General features: G+C 38.8%; 1 protein-coding gene across 1 annotated transcript in view; it reads left to right on the top strand.

The window, feature by feature from the left end:
* dip2ca (disco-interacting protein 2 homolog Ca) overlaps positions 1-18,371 on the top strand; it is a 540,449-nt gene that overhangs the window by 330,187 nt on the left and 191,891 nt on the right. Inside the window, exons 3-4 of the mRNA XM_048606154.1 lie at positions 8,785-8,895; positions 11,204-11,329. Coding sequence (XP_048462111.1) covers positions 8,785-8,895; positions 11,204-11,329 — 237 coding nt within the window. The remainder of the gene's footprint in view (positions 1-8,784; positions 8,896-11,203; positions 11,330-18,371) is intronic.

Raw genomic sequence — 18,371 nt, 5'->3', positions numbered from 1 at the left:
GTGTTCCTCCAGCTCCACACTGTGTTCCTCCAGCTCCACACTGTGTTATCTCTGACTCCAGCATTGGCAGTTCTTACTATCTCTCAGAAAATACTCTCAACAGATTTCATCAACAAACAGAAAAAAAAAAGAATAAACAAGCTCATCATTCAACAAGTGTATCAATGGATTATTAACTACTTCTCTGCGAATGAATGCTGTATAGCCTTTAAATCCAAGTGTGCATCGATTCAATCACAAATAAGACAGATGAGACAGATAGCTCTGCAAAAATATCATGGTGTAAAATAGAACTAATTCTGTGGATCAAGAGTCCAAACTACAATAAAGGAATGAGGTGACTTGGTCACAGTTCAGAGTAATAGAAGATCCTAAATGCGGTAGTTAGACATTTGGACCTATGTCTTTGTTTGAGGTAAAGTTGTTCTTTTCACCTCTTCAAGGTGTTGCTTTTCCAGTCACAGAGGGTACAAAGGGATGGAATCCTATTCATGGTTTTCTGGAGGTCAGAGTTCACTGCACCTTCTCAGGCCTGTGACAAACTGCTACTTAAAAATCCAAAGGCTGTTGCTAGGAAACCTTCCAACCCAAAGGACCAAGGTTTCAGCTCGTCTCACAAAAATGACAAATTTAACTACTTCAAAAGTCACATGACCTTTTATAACCAGTAATTGAACACCACACAGTTGCATTTTTGATCTTTAAGCTCCAAAAATCCAAAAGAAAAATACATGCTACATTCTCTGCAACACAATAGTATCCAAACTTCTACTTTTCCCAGTTTATATTCAAAAGAATACATGTAGTCTTTATTTGGCATCTAAGTTCATTGCAACCCATAGGAGGGTCAGAGTGGTAATGTTGCAGAAACATTTTCAGGTTGTCTTCCAAGTCCCAAACCATCCCAACTTGAACAGGTTCCTTTATTGCTGCTGAAGAGGGATTCTAAAAATCCTACGTGACACCATGGCAGAGCAGGATTATTATCAGATAATTGAGGAAGCCCACCCCTGCCCAGGTTAATTGGGGATGGATGACATTTACAGCCTTTAAAGTTTGGGGTCCCATTCCAAGAACAAATTATAATTTTTGAAAAAAGGCTTTTTCCCTTTGGATTCTGGTTCGTAGAAACAATCCTTGAGGTTAAATGATTTTGTTCTCGGATTACCAGCCTGTCTAACCAATGCCCATACACTTTATATAACCGAATCAACTACAGCAGGTGCTATAGAGAGCTGAAGTGTGATGTTTTCACCATCTGTTTTACATGTGAAATTTAGAGCTGTTTTGGCCCTGAATCATGTTTAGAATTCACAGCACAAAAACAGGCCATTTGATTCACTGAAGTCTTCTGGTATTCATGCTCCATACATATCTCCTCTTGCTTACCTCGTCTAACTGTATAAACAGAACCTCCAAATTCCCTTTACTCTCATGTCCTTATCTAACATCTCTGAAGTGCATGCATGCTCTTCACCTCATGCATTCGTACACTCAAAATTTTAACCACGTATTGATTTTGTGTGCATGTAATAGCTACGATTACTTAGTAATGAAAACCTTTCATTTTAAACTTTGTTTTCGACAGGGATCAATCTCAATGACATGGGGTGCGTACACTGGCACTGCTGACCTTGTTCTGCACACTTAGATTATTTAGATCTTGATTAGAGTCTCAGGACACAGCAACATCAGACGTTGCCAACAATTAGCAGAAAGATTTAATCATCTTTAGATCTAAATTCGGAAATAAATTTGTCCAATGTTAGGCATCTTTAGTGTATAGAAAAATAGAAATATGAGCAGGAGTAGGCCATTCAGTCCTTCAAGCCTGCTCTGCAATTCATTCTGATCCTGTCTGATCATCCAACCCAATAGCTTGTTCTTGCTTTTCCCCTTTATCCTTTGATCCCTTTAGCCCCAGTGCTAACACCAACTCTTTTTTGAGATAATACAATGTTTTTTTCCTCAACCACTTTCTGTGGTAGCGAAATCCACAGGCTCACCACTCTCTGAGTGAAGAAATTTCTCCTCTTCTCAGTCCTAAATGGTTTACCAGTATCCTTTTAGATTGTGACCCCTGAATCTGGACTGTCCTGTCTTCGGCGACATCCTTCCTCCATTTACCCTATTTAGTCCTGTTGGAATTCTATAGGTTTCTGTGCAATTCCTCCTTCATTCTACTAACCTCCAATAAATATAGCCCTAACTGATGAAGTGTCTCTTCATATGTGAATCTCGCTATCCCAGGAATCAGTCTGGTAAACTAATTGTGCTCCCTCTATAGTGAGAAAATCCTTCCTTAGATTAGGAGACCAAAACTGCGCATAACCTTCCAGATGTGGTCGTACCAAGGTTTTGTACTCAAATCCTCTTGCTATGAAGGCCAACATTATATTTACCTTCGTTAACACCTGCTGCAACTGATGCTTACTTCCAGTGACTGGTGTGCAAGGGCACCCAGGTCTTGTTGCACATTCGCCCTTGTCAATTTATAGCGAATCAGGGGGTGGGGTGAAAAGTTTTTAGTCATGGGAATGTGGATTTGAGTATGCTATTAACATGTTTCTAAATGGCAGAATAGTCTCAAGGGGTCAAATGGTCTACTCCATTTATTTGTAAGAATCTATCTACCTATGTATACTTTAAAACTATTCAAAGATTCTGCTTCTACCACTTTTTGAGGAAGAGTGTTTCAAAGACCCCTAACCCGCTGTGAGAAAAATATTCTTATTTTTATTAAATTCATGACCCCTTATTTTTAAACCGACCCCTCATTTTGGATTCTCCCAAGAGAGGAAATATCCTTTCTTCATCCAGCCTGTAAAGACCCTTCAGTATCCTGTATGTTTCAATTAAATCACCCCTTACACTTCTAAATGCCAATGGATACACGCCTAGCCTGCCCAGCCTTTCATTATAAGGCAACCTGCCTGTTTCAAGTTTTCGTTTAGTAGACTGTTGACATCTTAGAATCACACCCCAGTACAATCAACAGGTTAAACAGGAAGCAGGAAAGAGTGATCAATATTATTGATGATTTAATCAGACCTTCTCTGAACTAATTTCAATACATTTGTATATACTTCTAATCAGCCTGTCCAGTCATGTTATGACATATCTCTGGAGTAGTGCATTTATATCTTTGCTTAAACAAGGCTGCCGGTATTGTGGTTAACAAATGCTCTGTATAACTGAAACATGACCATTACTTTTCTATTCAGTTCCTGTACCTGCATATTAACATTTGTGATTCATTCCAAGATCCCTCTGCATCTTGGAGCTCTGCAATGTGTCACAATTTGGATGATACATTTTTATATTCTTCCTGCCAAAATGGACAATGTGACCCTTTGATCTTTTACTTATAAATTCTGTGTCTGATATTACGTCTTTCACTAACACCTGAAGAAGGAGTAAGACTCCGAAAGCTTGTGTTTTCGAATAAACCTGTTGGACTGTAACCTAGTGTTGTGATTTCTGACCTTGTCCACTCCAATCCAACTCCAGCACCTCCAAATCACATTTTACCACATTATACCACACTTACCAGATATTTTCCTACTTACTTAACCTATTTATATATTCCTTGTGTTGTCTTGACAACTTATATTCCTATCTATCTTTGTATTATCAGCAAATTTAATCCCCTTGTGCAAGTCATTCATATCAATTATATAGACTTGAGGCATCAGTATTGATCCCTGAGGCACACCACGCACCCTGCCAAACAGAAAATCATGTCTCCTATCTTTCTTGTTCACTAACCAGTCTTCTATTTATGCCAACATGTTATTCCTACACTATGAGCTTTCTTATTCTGCAATAACATTTGTGGCACAATTATCAAATGCCGTCTGGAAGTCTAAGTGCAGTATATCAACTGCTTCCCTTTTCTCCACAGCATATGTTACTTTCCTCAAAGAACTCCAATAAACAGATTTGAAAAATGATTTTCCGCTCACAAACCATGTTGACACTGCTTAATTACCTTATTTTTTTTTTCTGTGTTCTGCTGTTTTTTTGCTAGTAGTTTCCAGCATTTCCCTATGACAGATGTTAAACTAACTAGCTTGAAGTTTCCTGCTTTCTGTCACTGACCATTTATGAATAAGTGAGTTACATTTAAGGAAGAATGTTAAAGCCCTGGACAGACTTTCATAAGAGGCTTACTAGAATGATGCTTTGAATGAGGGATTTTAGATACAGGGAAAGATTAGAAAAATTGGGCTTATTCTCCTTGGAGCAGAGAAGAATAAGAGGTGATCTTACTGAAGTGTTCAAAATTATGAACAATTTTGACAGGGTAAAGAAGGATATTCTGTTTGCATTAGTTGGTATGTCAATAACTAAGTGTCACAATTTCACTGTTGTCAGCAAGGGAGCTAGGAGCGAGATGAGGAGAAACTTCTTTACTTGGGAATTGATAGGATTTGGAATGCACTGCCTGGGAGCATGGTGGAGATGGATTCCATAGGTGATTTCAAAGGAGAGCTGGATATATATTTGGAAGTGATGAATTTAGAGTGCAATGGAGGTAGGGCTGGAGAGTGGGACCAGCTGGGTAGCTTTTGGAATTAGAAATTAGTTTATTTTGGGAGCTAGTATAGACACAATGGGTTGAATGACCTCCTTCTGTACTGTAAAACTCTTTGATTCTATTCACTGCTTTGTAGTTGAACAGAACCTTCAACCAAATTAGAGAATTTTGGAAAATCAATATCAATGTCACTACCAATACCAAATTAATACCAACTATCTCACTGGCCACTTCTTTTGAGACCCTGGGATGAAGCCCAGCGGGACTTTGGACTTATTCGCCTGAACCTCCAATAACTTGCTTAATACTACTTCCCCAGTGATTTTAATTTTGAGTTCTTCCTTCTCTTCCATTTCCGGATCTACAACAATTTCTGACATCTTACCTATATCCTCAGTGGTGGAGTCAGATGCAAAATGTCCAATCAACTCATCTCCCTCGCCTTTTTTATGATTAATAATTCCCCAGATTCACTTTATGTAGGACTCAGGCTCACTTTCTAAATAGTTTTTCTTTTTTAAGTAATCTCCAATTAGCTGTTTTTGTATTTCAAGCCAGCTTTCTCTCGGGTTTTTTTTGTCCTTAATAATCTTTTCAATCATTTTTTGCCTTTTAAATATTAGTCCAATCTTCTGACCTGCCACCCATCTTTTGTGTAATTATATGCTTTTCCATTATATTTGATATTAGCTTTAGCTTTTTAACTTAGCCACAAATGGTAGGCCACCCCTTTGTAGCTTTTCTTTTTTGTTGGAATGTAACTATTTTGTGTATTCTAAAATATCCTCTTAAGTGACTGCTTTTACATCTCTTCTTGAACTAATCCTTAACCTAATTGGCCAGTTCACTTTAGTGAGCTCCATTTAAATCGTCCTTATTTAAACTTAAATTTAAAAACCAGGCTTGGACCCACTCTTCTGTGGTATGCACAGCCTCTCCAGTATTCCATACACAAGCCAATAGTGACAGTGACTTCCAGTTGTGAAAGTCACTGCAGCTCACAGGCTTTAGAGGCTGACACAACTGCTCAGAAAATTAGACAGAATGCTGGTCAGGTCCTAATTTGTGTCATCTTGCAGCCATCTATCTGCACTGTCACTGTGTTTCAAATGGTATGTGAATTTAGGTACAGAGCTTTTTACTTTTGTCCTTTTTATATCAGTTTTGTAATCCCTAGCCTTATCTGTTGATTGACTGTTAGATTTGTACTGTCTATCCCTTCCTGTTACAGCCTATGATTGCCAGTATCGGTGACTCATCACCACTATTCCTAGGACCGTGAAGGATACTGCAGTAAATGTCCACATCTTGTGAAGAAATACAGAGGGGGGAAGAAAATCTCTATGAATTTAATTGGATAGCCAAAAATCTAGTCCTTCATTTGAAATGTGATACATTTTTGATCGACATTTACAGTGATTGTCTTGTAAATGTTTCATATTTGCCAAACTGTAAGGTGAAGTTCTCACTTCTAACGTTATATTTCTCACTTTGTGAATTTATTATTTCTACATCTCTGATACTGCAGTTTCATCTGATGACTTCCAGGCACTTCCTGATTCTCAAACACTTTATGACTTGTGAATCACAGTCTCTTTCATGCATATTCATCGCTCCATGATGACTAATGGACACAAGTATACATTTTACTAAAATAATAATGAGAGGTCATTACAATAAAATTATACAGTGAAGCTTTTAATGAATAATAAACCAGCTGGTGATGTTTGATTCAGTAACCCATGAGCCCAGGAAGTAAATATGTTGGGTTGTTCAGATGTTATAAAACAATTTCTTACACATCATTCTCCAGATGTTATAATTGAGGTGCAAACAAAGGGAAGATGTTCTCAATCTGATCCAGGTGCAAATTGTTCTAGTTCTGATAAGTATCTCTTCTTTAAATTTATGCTGAAACTCATTTGCATATTGCTGAACATAAAATCTACCTTAAATGATCAGAATACACTCCGGTTTTTAGAATAAAATATTTCAAAGGTGAGAGTGTCAGCCCTTGACATTGAGACCATATTTGACAAAGTATGGCATTAAGGAACCATAACAAAATTAGAATCAATGGAAATCAGGGTGTAAGCTCCATGCTATTGAAGTCATACCTGGCACATAAGAAGATGGTTGTGGTTGTTGGGAGTCAGTCATTTCGGCTCCAGGACATCTCTGCAAGAGTTCCTCAGGGTAGTGTCCTAGGCCCAACCATCTTCAGCTGCTTCATCAATGACCTTCCCTCCACCATAAGGTGAGAACTGTAGATGTTCTCTAATGATTTCACACTGTTCAGCACCATTCATGACTCCTCAGATACTGAAAGAGTTCAAATGCAGCAAGATCTGGACAATATCCAGGCTTGGGCTGACAAGTGACAATTAACATTCATGCCACACAAATGCCAGGCAATGACCATCACCAATAAAAGATGATTTAATCACTGCCCCTTGACATTCAATGGTGTTATCATTCACCGAATCCTCACTAAACACTGTTCTGAGGAAGGGTCACGGGACCCGAAACGTTAACTCTGTTTTCTCCTTCACGGATGCTGCCAGACCTGCTGAGCTTTTCCAGCAACTTTGTTTTTGTTCCTCACTAAACACATCCTGGAGGTTACTACTGAGCAGTAACTGAACTGGACCAGCCATATAAATACAGTGGCTGCAAGAGCAGTTTAGAGGCTAGGTGCAGAAACTCACCAAGGCTCCTTAGATAGCCCTTTCAAGCCCATGACCATCGAGAAGGACAAGACTGCAGAGACATGGGAACACCGCCACCTGCAAGTTCTCCTTCAAGCCACTCACTGTCCTGACTTGGAAATATATCATCGTTCCTTCACTGTAGCTGGGTCAAAATCCTGGAATTCCCTCCCTAAAAGGTATTGTGGGGCTATCTACAGAACATGCACTCCAGCAGTGCAAGAAGGCAGCTCACCAATACCTTCTCAAGGGGAACTAGGGACAGGCAATAAATGATGGTCCAGACAGTGACAGCCACATCCCACGAGTGATTAATAAAAAAATTTCACCTTATGTCAAAGAAGGGTAACATGATCCAGTTTGATTAATAAAGAGAAAGGGTTTATTCCAAAAATAAATGTTTTGAATCAGAATACCTGGGTTAACCTGTGAGTAACCTGAATTTCAAATACTAAGAGTAACTTTGAAAAAAACTAAACAAAACCATTTGTTCACTGTGCGGTGTCTAGTAATCAGTTTTCTTTTCTTTATTATCGTATGGGCTGTGGGCATCAGTTTGGCTTTCAGAGGACAGGTAAGAAGGAACCACACTATTATTGATCTGAAGTCTCATGTCGGCCAGGCAAAGTAAAGTTGGCAGATTTCCTTCTCAACAGGACATGAATGAATCTAGATGGGTTTTTCTGACAATTGACAGTCATTACATAGTCACTATTAGGTCATCTCTTAAATTCTAGATTTTTATTGAATTCAAATTTCGCTATCTGCCCGGGGGATTTGAATATACGTCTTCAGATTATTAGCCAGAGGTCCTAGATTGCTAGTCCAGTGACATTACCACTGTAGCATCACCACCTCTGAGTCATTTCTTAATAAATGGAAAAAAAATTATATATTCAAAATGTTTTAAAATGTGCTTATAAAAGTCCTTGCAACCAAAAGGTGGTCTATAAACAAGAATGATGAAAGCTCATCGAAGTGGTTAATTCACCCTGGGGCTGTTGAGAGACTTGTGGGCATGGCTGGTTTTTAGCATACAGCTTTTTTTAAAACTAGAACAACTTTGTATAAACCTGAATTGGACTCGGCATAACTTACACTTGAAATTCTGTAACCTTTTGCATTGGTTTGTTGACTCTGGAAGAATTATGTGGAAAAAATAATGCAACCTAGCAGAAACCTAAGGCTAATATGTTAGTTTACTGGGAATGTTACTTGTTTTTATGATAACGTTCTACTACTTCTGCACATGTTTAAAGTTAAACTAGATTTGATACTCATGAATAATTTTTCTCATTAAAGTATTGATTTATCATCTTGGTGGTGGTTTGTTTTAACTTATCGCAAACTGGTCTCTAGGAAGGACAGTTTCATTTCTTTTTATAGAAATAACAAGTAAGGTGCAACTAACATGTTTTTAAATGTAGAAATGGTGCTCCCTCACTGATGTTCATGAGAAGCAGAATGGTCATCTTCTTACTGTTTATTGATTTGAAGTATGTTAGACTGAGCATTGTTTTTACTCCTTTAACACAGGAGTGGAGCCTTCACTACCACAAGAGCGTCGAACACCAGTCACACCGTCATCCTCCTCCAGATACCACCGTCGCCGGTCATCAGGGTCACGAGATGAACGTTACAGATCAGGTATGACAGTAGCTCAACTTTAATTATTTTTGCACTAGTGACTAGGTTTGTACATCAAAATTTTTTTATTCGCAGTTATAGAATCACAAAATCTGTTGTAACTACTTCATACTATTGTGTTAATATCATATTTGTGGAAATTATTCCACTCCTTACTTCTCCCAACACTGCTCAAGAAGTCCTCCCTTTAAGGTATTCATATTTTCGGCAGTGTGCTGTTGTAATGACAACTCCAAGAGTATTTCTAACTGCTGCCTCTGGGTGTTGTTACAGCTGTGACATCTCTCTTGTATTTCTAAAATGATTCACTTGTTAGAACAAAAGGTCCAGTTCAAGTTGCTGAAAATTCTGACAGCCTTCATATTCAAAGTAAGAATTAAGGCTGTGTGCTGAATTGCGAGTATAACATGTTAGTAAATTTCTTGATGACCCATCTGTTAATTAATTAACAATATGCTTCCTCGCACTTGTTAGAGCCTCCCACCCCTCTCTACTCCACACCAGAACTTAAATACCTTGACTGCCTTTCACTATCTTTCCTCTTCTCTCTGTATCTGCAAATATGATTTCCCATAGGATTGCAATCTCTGTACTTTTCTTTCTTGAGTTTGTTGGATGAACAGATTGTGATGCTCTTTTCTCAAGCTGATTCTCTTATGTTCAGGAGATAATAGGTAATTAAATGTTGCCATGTTAAATATCTGTTCACTTAATAACGTAAGTAATATTACTCCTAACTGTTAGAAAATATCATTGATTATTAATGATAGCCTCATAGAAACTTGTGAAGCTAAAGATACTTTGTCTCATAGTTATCCTTTGTGATCCAGAAACCACTTTATGATTGAGACTTGCAATTCTTAGTACTGTAAAAAAATTGTTTCAATGTTAACAAAATTACGTTTCGTTTGTCAGTCGCCTGAATAAAGAATATGTTCTAATGATTAGTTTTTATAGAATTTCCGTCATAGATGTCAATGGCTCCAAACTCCATGGGTAGTTGGGAGAATGGGCAGGGGAGTCAGAGGGCTCTGTGGGAAGGCAGTCAGAGACCTTGGGGTCTGCAGGAAGAATCAGAGACTTTGGGCAGAGATTTATGAGAGAGGGTGAACAGCTCACTCCCTGCTCTCCCCCACCGCCCTTTCCAGGAAGGAAGTTCCAACAGCTAATGAATGAGCCTGATATGAAGCCATAAAACACATGGGCTACCTCCATGAATACAGAGTGAGGCTTTTGCCCCTCCTGTCTCCCTGTTATCCCTGATTTATGGCTTTTATTGGCAAGTTTCTTCATTTCCTTTACAGTGAAGACAGGCAAAATGTTGCTTCACTTCATCTAACATTTCTGTAATGTCAATTATTAATTCCCCAGTCTCCCTGTCAACGGACCATGTTACTTACGCTCATGTTACTTACTGTTTTCCTTTTAAATACCTATTGAAACATGAATGCCTTTTACTCACCGCATCCTCGACAGGAACATGGGGAGCACAGAAAGTTGGGAACCTCATTTTAAGTGAGATGGGTACTGAGGATCTTGGCGATAGGGGAAGTGGTCAGAGACCTCATTGCGTGGAGGGCTGAGTTGAGGGTGTTGGGTGGTTTGAAGCCTTAGTGGGGGAGGAAATATTGATGGGTCCATGGTTTAGGGGCCTTTGGGTGCAGAGATTGTCACCAAATGCCTCTGGCAAAAGGGGTTGGGAAGAAGTGGGGAGGAAACTGTAGATGTGGGACTGAGGAAGGCAGCCTGGTCGGAGGGGCAGTTGCTGATGTTGCCTCTGGAGGCCTTAGAGATGACTGGAAGATCTCCCTGGAGGAAGGGGTTTACCTTGGTCACTAAATGACTGCTCAGACATGGTTTAAATATAGCTTTACATTCAACGTCACTTGCAACCTGTTATGTCCTGGATTTTAATTGATGAATATGATCAGTTTTTTTAAAAATTGAGAATAAATAATTAAGCTTAATGAAAGAAGAAGTGTTGTGCTTATTTTGCATCATTTTGCTTATGGTAGAGGGACCTCTGAAGCTTGTTGAAAAAAGTAACATGTTAAATTATTTGTTGTAATGCAGCTGTTGTTGAACTACCATGTGTACAGTAGAGTTTTTCTCTATGAAGGGTCTTCTTGAGTAAATAATAATAAGGATCTGTTGTATTGATAATCATGAATAATTTATAAATAAGGGGTTTGCCTTTAATAAGTATATTTCTCATGGGATATCTATGTGATGAGTTTCAAAAGAAGATGTTTCTGTGGGCTTAAATTTCTGCGATAATATTTAAAACTTGTATTCACCCCTTTCTCAGATGTACACACAGAGGCAGTTCAAGCTGCTCTTGCCAAACATAAAGAGAGAAAGATGGCAGTTCCTATGCCATCTAAAAGACGGTCTCTGGTGGTGCAAACCTCAATGGATGCCTATACACCTCCAGGTAAATTAAAACAATTACATTCCTTTGAGTTATGACCTCACATTGTATTGCTTATACTATGCACTCACTTAGCACACTGTATGCAGTTCACAAGAAATAAATTGAGCTTTAAAATTATTACACCACTAAGCAAGCTTATAATTCTGCAGTTCTGATAATTGCCATAATTTTTCAGTATTATTTTGGTTCCTGCTGTTTATACTTGCTTTAAACTGCTGTCTTTCAAATGAGAGTAATCAAATCATGAAAAGATTGAATTACCCAGAATGCACACTGCAGAATTTCTTACACAATGTTGTCATATGTCAGCTGTATACAATAAGTTATGTAAGATTCTACAGGAAATCTCTACATTTGTACATCTTGGAAAATTATTTTAAATTAAAACTGAAAATGGATTTTTTCATCTACTTCATACTGAAATAACGACAGCATCTTAGGAGCTCCTTCATGTTCTACAATAACAAAGAAAAGCAGATGATTTGAAGTCATTTATTGTGGAAATTTTCCAGATGTTTCTGAAATCTTTTTCCACAAACCTGCCCATCACACCATGTACAAAAAAAGCCGAATGTAGTGCATTATGCAATTAATAATTGGTTATTTTCTTTTGTTTAAAATCTGTATCATCCTCCCTTATAAGCTTTTACCTCCACTGCCTCTACCTTCTTCAGAGTGCACCATATCTGATTTGAGACCTGGATAATACTCCTTTGTGAGCAGTTGAGTTGATTTGCCCTGCAAATTGTTTTCATTCTCCCCATTTAAAGCCTGGGACAACATGGCATTGTTTAGGAACTAATTGTGTGCATGATGGCAAATGTGATCTTGCATTCTGTTATTTTATGGCAGAATACACTTGTTATTATATCAGTTTAACCTGTTCCGATCTCTTTTCACTGTTATTTTTGGGATGTATTTGTCCAAGACTGGCACCTTAGTGCCACATGGTACGTAGTGTTAATGTGGACTGATGTACATTGGGAATTAACATTGAGATCTACTGAGCCAACTTTTTTCCTGCAATCCTGATCTCTTAATTGAAAGGTGGTTTTCACACGTTTTCTGTCCAATCCTTGTTTATGGGATTTGCGAGTGAAAATGTTTCGGAGTCAGCTCAATAATTTGTTTAAGAATTGTAAGTTCTTTGTACATTTTCAGTTTTTTTTTAAATTGAAGCAATTTTGAAGGATTCAATTAAAATAAAACACTATATAAGCACAACCAAAATGAATCTTTCCATTTGCTTTGTTGGAGATTAAATATATTACTCCCAAAAATGTAGGATGACGTGCACGCGAATGTGATTCATGTATTTATTTGATCACATAAAATAATATTACAGTACAACAGTGGCAGAACTCTTTAAGAAGTACAATTGTGGGGAGAGGGGATTATCCCTAGCATCAACTCTTCTCCTCCTAAAGATTGAATCCCTCAACCATACACCTACTTTCCTTAAGTTGATTGTTTCTTGCAATTTATAATGCATTCCTTTTTTCTGAGAGCTGCTCAAATCCTTCAAGATTGCCATCACCACCTGTCCTACATACTGCCCTTTACTTCCTTTCCTTTCCTTGCCTCTCCTTGCCGAACTCAGATCCTCACGTCTTTTCCAGCCAACTCTCTTGACTTCCTCTGTGAGGATTTTGTTTCATCTCTAAAGACTGCATTAGTCTGAGTTAATAATGGAATTCGTAACAACTGCAAATACATGCATTATCTCTCCCTGCATTCCTTGGTATCACTAAACCTTCTAATGTAGTTAATCACTTCCTTCTCTGCTGTTCTCATTTTGTTTTATTTACACCTGCATCAATCTGACTTGATTTCACCTCAGCAGAAGATTAATGAAATCTCTATTTTGTTAATGCAATTTAGGGGGAACAACACCAAAGGAATTTTCAAGATTTGAAAGGTGCAATAGAAATGCAACATTTTTAGACATATGTATATGTATACATGCACACATTTTTCATTTCAAGAATAATAAACTTCAAAAACAAAGTTATTGAGATAAAGTAGAAATCTACTCATGTTCTCGTGGTTTCTTCAAACCTATGTTTTGTCAAATGACTTGCCAAATGATAAATTAATGATCAACCTCTTACTTATTTCCTGATCTGTCTCAAATAGTTGCGGCTATTTGTCCAGTATGCTCAGTCATTCTCATGGAATTTTCATACTTAGGAGACAAAGGGCTACCATGTACCAAAACAGGCCAGAGATGGTTACAGAGGTGGCAGATACAGAGGCTGGTCATGCTTCTTCCCTACCCCTACAATTTCCTCCATGACTCCTTCATGCTCAAAACTCTTCCATACCCCTTTTCCCTTTGTAGCCCTCAATCAATTTATCTCTTCATTCCCATCATACATGATTCATTCCTGTTTTTTCAACACCCATTAATTACAGAAGTAACATGCAGTGTATTGACGCCTTTAAGTCTTTGAAATGCTATTGAAAATGTCTAAATAAATTAACGAACATTCAAAATACGCTTGGAAGAAATTTCTACAGTGTATGCTTATATGGTTATCAACAAAGTACAGCTGTTTATACGCCTGATTTGACAGGCTTTAATGCACTTTATATCTCCTCGTCATGTCCAAGTAAACAATAAGTATTGACAAGCACCTTCATAGAAAGAGAAACTTATCATCAGACCGTAAAACTGTCAGTCAAACAAAGCTAGCAGCCCCCTTCACAGCTGCATGTATATTCCCTGCAGGATTAGTGGGACTTGAAGCATAGTCAGGCATTCATAATGAAGCCATCAGGCAAAACAGATGGACAATGATCTGTTCAGGGACAAGACAGTAAATGAAATTAAATTTCACTAAGGGTTTTGTTACAGCTCCACTTGCAAGGCAGGTACTGAAAATAAACAAGTGGAAATCATTGGAAGTATTTTACATTGAACATATTGGTGATTGCCAGAACCCAGAAAGTAGAGATTGTTAACAGTCTGGGAGACTGTTACCTGTGGAGTCCCAGGGTGATCTGTTTTGTTTAAAATCTTTATCAATAAGCTACAACTAACATTTGCAAGCAGCTTACAGATGATAGAAAGCGAATGAAGATAGCAGGCTGGACAGCTGAATAAGCCAAGCAACGTGAAGATTTAAGTAAACTTGTGATTTGGACAGACAGGTAGCAGGTGAACTTCAGTGAGTATGTTGCCACTAAAAGGAAAGGTTAAGAGATAACCAGATTGCTGCTTTTAGGATTCTAACAAAACAAAATCATGTCATGGTATTTCAGCTCATCCAGAACAAGAGAGCCAAGGGAAACAGTCTGCCTTTGAAGGAGAATAAATTCAAAACTAATCTGCCAAAATAATATAGTGAACAAATGCTCACACTATCAGACAGACTCCCTAGGGATTTGATGGGAGGAATTAGTTTTGATTCATTCAACTGCAAATTACATAGTTCTGTTTCAAAAAGTAATATATTGGCATATAATATGAGTAATTCGAGACATGACAAATGGTAAGTGCAACATGCTCGAGGGGAACAGGTACCTTTGGATACATGGCTTTCTGGAGCTCCCTCTCGCTGGTGTTTTCTTCACATCATTTATGCTTCCCTTGTAGACTAATTAATAGAGATTTTGCTTTTAAATTGATCGAGATTTATTGCTATGATTAGTCAGTAGCTTCATTACCACTGAATCATGCAGCTACGATTTATGGTAGAAGAAACTGGATGAACCTGTGGTCTTTTATCATTCAGCAACTCCTTGATTTCTAAAGGGACTTAACAATGACACATAGCACCGAAGTACGGTATCCCTTATGTTGTAATAGTCCTCTTGTTATAAAATAGCATATTCTGTGACTAACCATGAGGCAATGTCCTGGAAGGTTCATTAATTAAATTTAAAAGTTCTGAGAGTATCCAGCACACTACAAAAGTGTTTAATAAAGGAAAAAACAAAGGCAATTATTTCATGCTGAGGCCAATTACACATTATTAGCTATGGAAATTCAAGTTTGTAGATGAGCCTGTAGCTGGTAAGTTACATCAGTTAGAACTTGTGGCCTCAGAGGCCTGTTTAAACACAGCTCAATCTTAGCATGGTCCTGTATACCTTTCAATCATAAATAAAACATAATATCCAAGTTACTGTCAGTGACACCAATTATGATCTGTAATGTGGTTGTCTTGATTTACTAATTTCTACATGCTGATAATGGCCCAAAATTTGTTGCAGCTGATGATAATTTTATAAGAGAGTCAGTTAGCTCATGGACAGCTGGTTTGCAATGTAGAGTGATGCCAAAAGCACAGGTTGAATTCCTGTACTGACTGAGGTCGCTATGAATGACCTGCCTTCTCAATCTCGCCCCCCTCAGCCAAGGCATGGTGTCCCTCGGGTTGAACTCACTGCTGGTTGTATCTCTCTAAGCAGAATCCAGCCCTGTGATCCTCTTTGGTGTCTTTTCCTTTATCTGATGTGCATTCAGATGTGTCAGTGCCAAATTCACACCACGAATTACGATAAGAATGCAGGAATATGCCACAAGAAGGATGGTGAGAAATGGGAGTAATGTGGCCAATGTCTAGTACAAAGCTATGGTGTGACATAGTAGAGAAGCAGCTTAAATAGTATCATTTTCAAAATTGACCCTCTGAGGCAAAGGTGTATTAAGGGTTCCAGTGATGTTAAGTTATTTTCTACTGTAACATAGACAGCATTTTGATTGCGTAGAGGCTGCATGTTCTATGGAAACAATAGTAGGCGAGTGATATTTAGTTGTTTTCAGTAAAAACCATGCCGTTTTATGATTAATAACCTCATGGTACTATTCAAAGAAGTGCAAGGAATTCTCCTTTTGTCATTTTCAATTGATATCCCAAAACCAAAACTGTGAGAAACAGATTATCCTATTCAAAGTTTTTGAGAAGGTTTGTAGCTCGGGTTGTGGACGAGGTTGTAGACTTGCTTGCCGAGCCAGTGTGTTTGGTTGCACCCAAAAACGCCAGCTCGGCGAGCAAATCTACAACCTCAGATTATCCTGTTATTTTTGTCCTTTAAGGGGTGTGGGTGTCACTGGCTAGGTTAGCAGTTATTTGCCATCCCCAGCTACCCGTGAGAAGATGGAGGCAAACTGTCTTCTTGAACCATTGTGTATCACCCATGGATCATCTTGGGAGTTCTGGGATTTTGTCCCCATGACTGTGAAGGAATGCTGTTCTAGTTCTGAGTCAGGATCATGTGTGGCTTGAAGGGGAGCTCATAGGTGGTGGATTCCCTGTTGACCTTGTCTGAGTAAGTAGTAGAGGCTATAGATTTGAAAGGTGCTATTGAAGGATCCATGTTGAGTTACTGCAGTGCACCTTGTAGATGGTATACATTGCTGCCACAGTGCATCATTGGTGGATAGAATAAACTTTTAAGGTCTTGGAGTGCCATTAAGCAGGCTGCTTTATCCTGGACGGTGTTGAGCTTTTTGTAAATATGTTTACAGGATGTGGGCATCGCTGGCTTTATCAGCATTGAGTATCTGTGCCTAATTACCCTTGACAGTGTGCTGTAGAGCTGACATCTTGCACTGCTATAGTTCTTGGTGAGTAGGTACGACCGTAATGCAGCTAATGAGGGAGTTCCCAGGTTTTGATCCAACAACAGTGAAAGAACAGAATGGTGTGAGGCATGGAGGGGATGTTGTAGTTGGTGGTGATCGCATGTATCTGCTGCCCTTGTCCTTGTAGGTGGTAGAGATTGCAGATCTGGTGTTGAAGGAGACTTAATGAGTTTCTGAAGTGCATATTGCAGTTGGTGCACACTAACTCCCACTGTCTGTCAGTGGTGGGGGGCCTGAATTTTGGAAGCGGTGGTTGGGGTGCCAAGCAAATGGGCAGCTTTGTTCTGATGGCGTCGACCTTTCAAGGCTTTTGAGCTGTACCCATCCAAGCAAATAGAGAGAGAGAACCCTGAGAAACATCTGCAATGACATCTTAGGTCTAAGATGATAGATCTCCACTAACCACATCCATCTTCCTTTGTGCTTAGTATGAGTCCAACCACCAGTGAGTTTTCTGTTGATTTCATTCAATCTGGTTTTGCGATGGCTCCTTGATCCCACACTTCGTAAAATGCTGCCTCAATATCAACAGCATTCACTCACATCTCATTTTGAGAGTTCAGCTCCTCTATCTATGTTTGACCAACATAATAGTGAGATCTGTGGCCATGAGAACTTGGCAGAACACCAATAGTACATCATTTCTAGGTTATTGCAAAGCAAGTACTGCTTGATGATCCCTTGATGATTCATCACTAAACTACTTATCAATTGGATGGTAATTGGCCGGATTGGATTTGTCCTGGTTTTTTTTGTGCATAGAACGTATCTGGGCAATTTTCCTATCTTTCGATTAGATGCTCGTGTTGTTGCTGTAATGGAACAGTTTGGCAAGGGAAACACCTAATTCTGGAGCAGAAGGCTCCAACTCTATTGTTGGTATATATGTCAGAGCCAATAGCCTTGGCTGTATCCAGTCCCTCCTGTGTTTTCTGATATCACGTGGAGTGAGGTGAATTGGCTGAAGGCTGACATTAGTGATGCTGAGGACCTCTGGAGGAGTCAGAGATGGGTCCATCCAATCAGCACTTCGGGGTGAAGCCTTATCTTTTACACTGATGTGTTGTACTCCCCTATCATTGAGGGTGGAAATATTTGTGGAACCTCCAACTTCCGTTAGTTGTTTAATTGTCCACCACCATTCGTGACTGGATGAGCTCAGATGTGATCTGTTGGTTATGGGATTGCTTAGCTGTCTTCTGTGCTGCTTCTCCTACATTATATGCTAATAATACTGTGATGTAGCTTTATCAGTTTCCAGCTCACTTTTAGGCTGTTGCTCCTGCTAGTTATTCTCTGCTTATTTTTTTCTAATCAACCTATTCAGAAATGTTATTACACATCTCTGGAGTAAGTGATGACACAGTGTGGAGCTGGAGGAACACAGCAGGCCAGGCACCATCAGAGGAGCAGGAAAGTTGACGTTTCGGGTCAGGACCCTTCTGAAGA

Source organism: Rhincodon typus, chromosome 2 (genome assembly GCF_021869965.1).
Source record: "Rhincodon typus isolate 14 chromosome 2, sRhiTyp1.1, whole genome shotgun sequence".
NCBI classification, from domain to species: Eukaryota; Metazoa; Chordata; class Chondrichthyes; order Orectolobiformes; family Rhincodontidae; genus Rhincodon; species Rhincodon typus.
The sequence above is the reverse complement of the archived record's forward strand: the minus strand, read 5'-3'. Positions and strand labels throughout refer to the sequence as shown.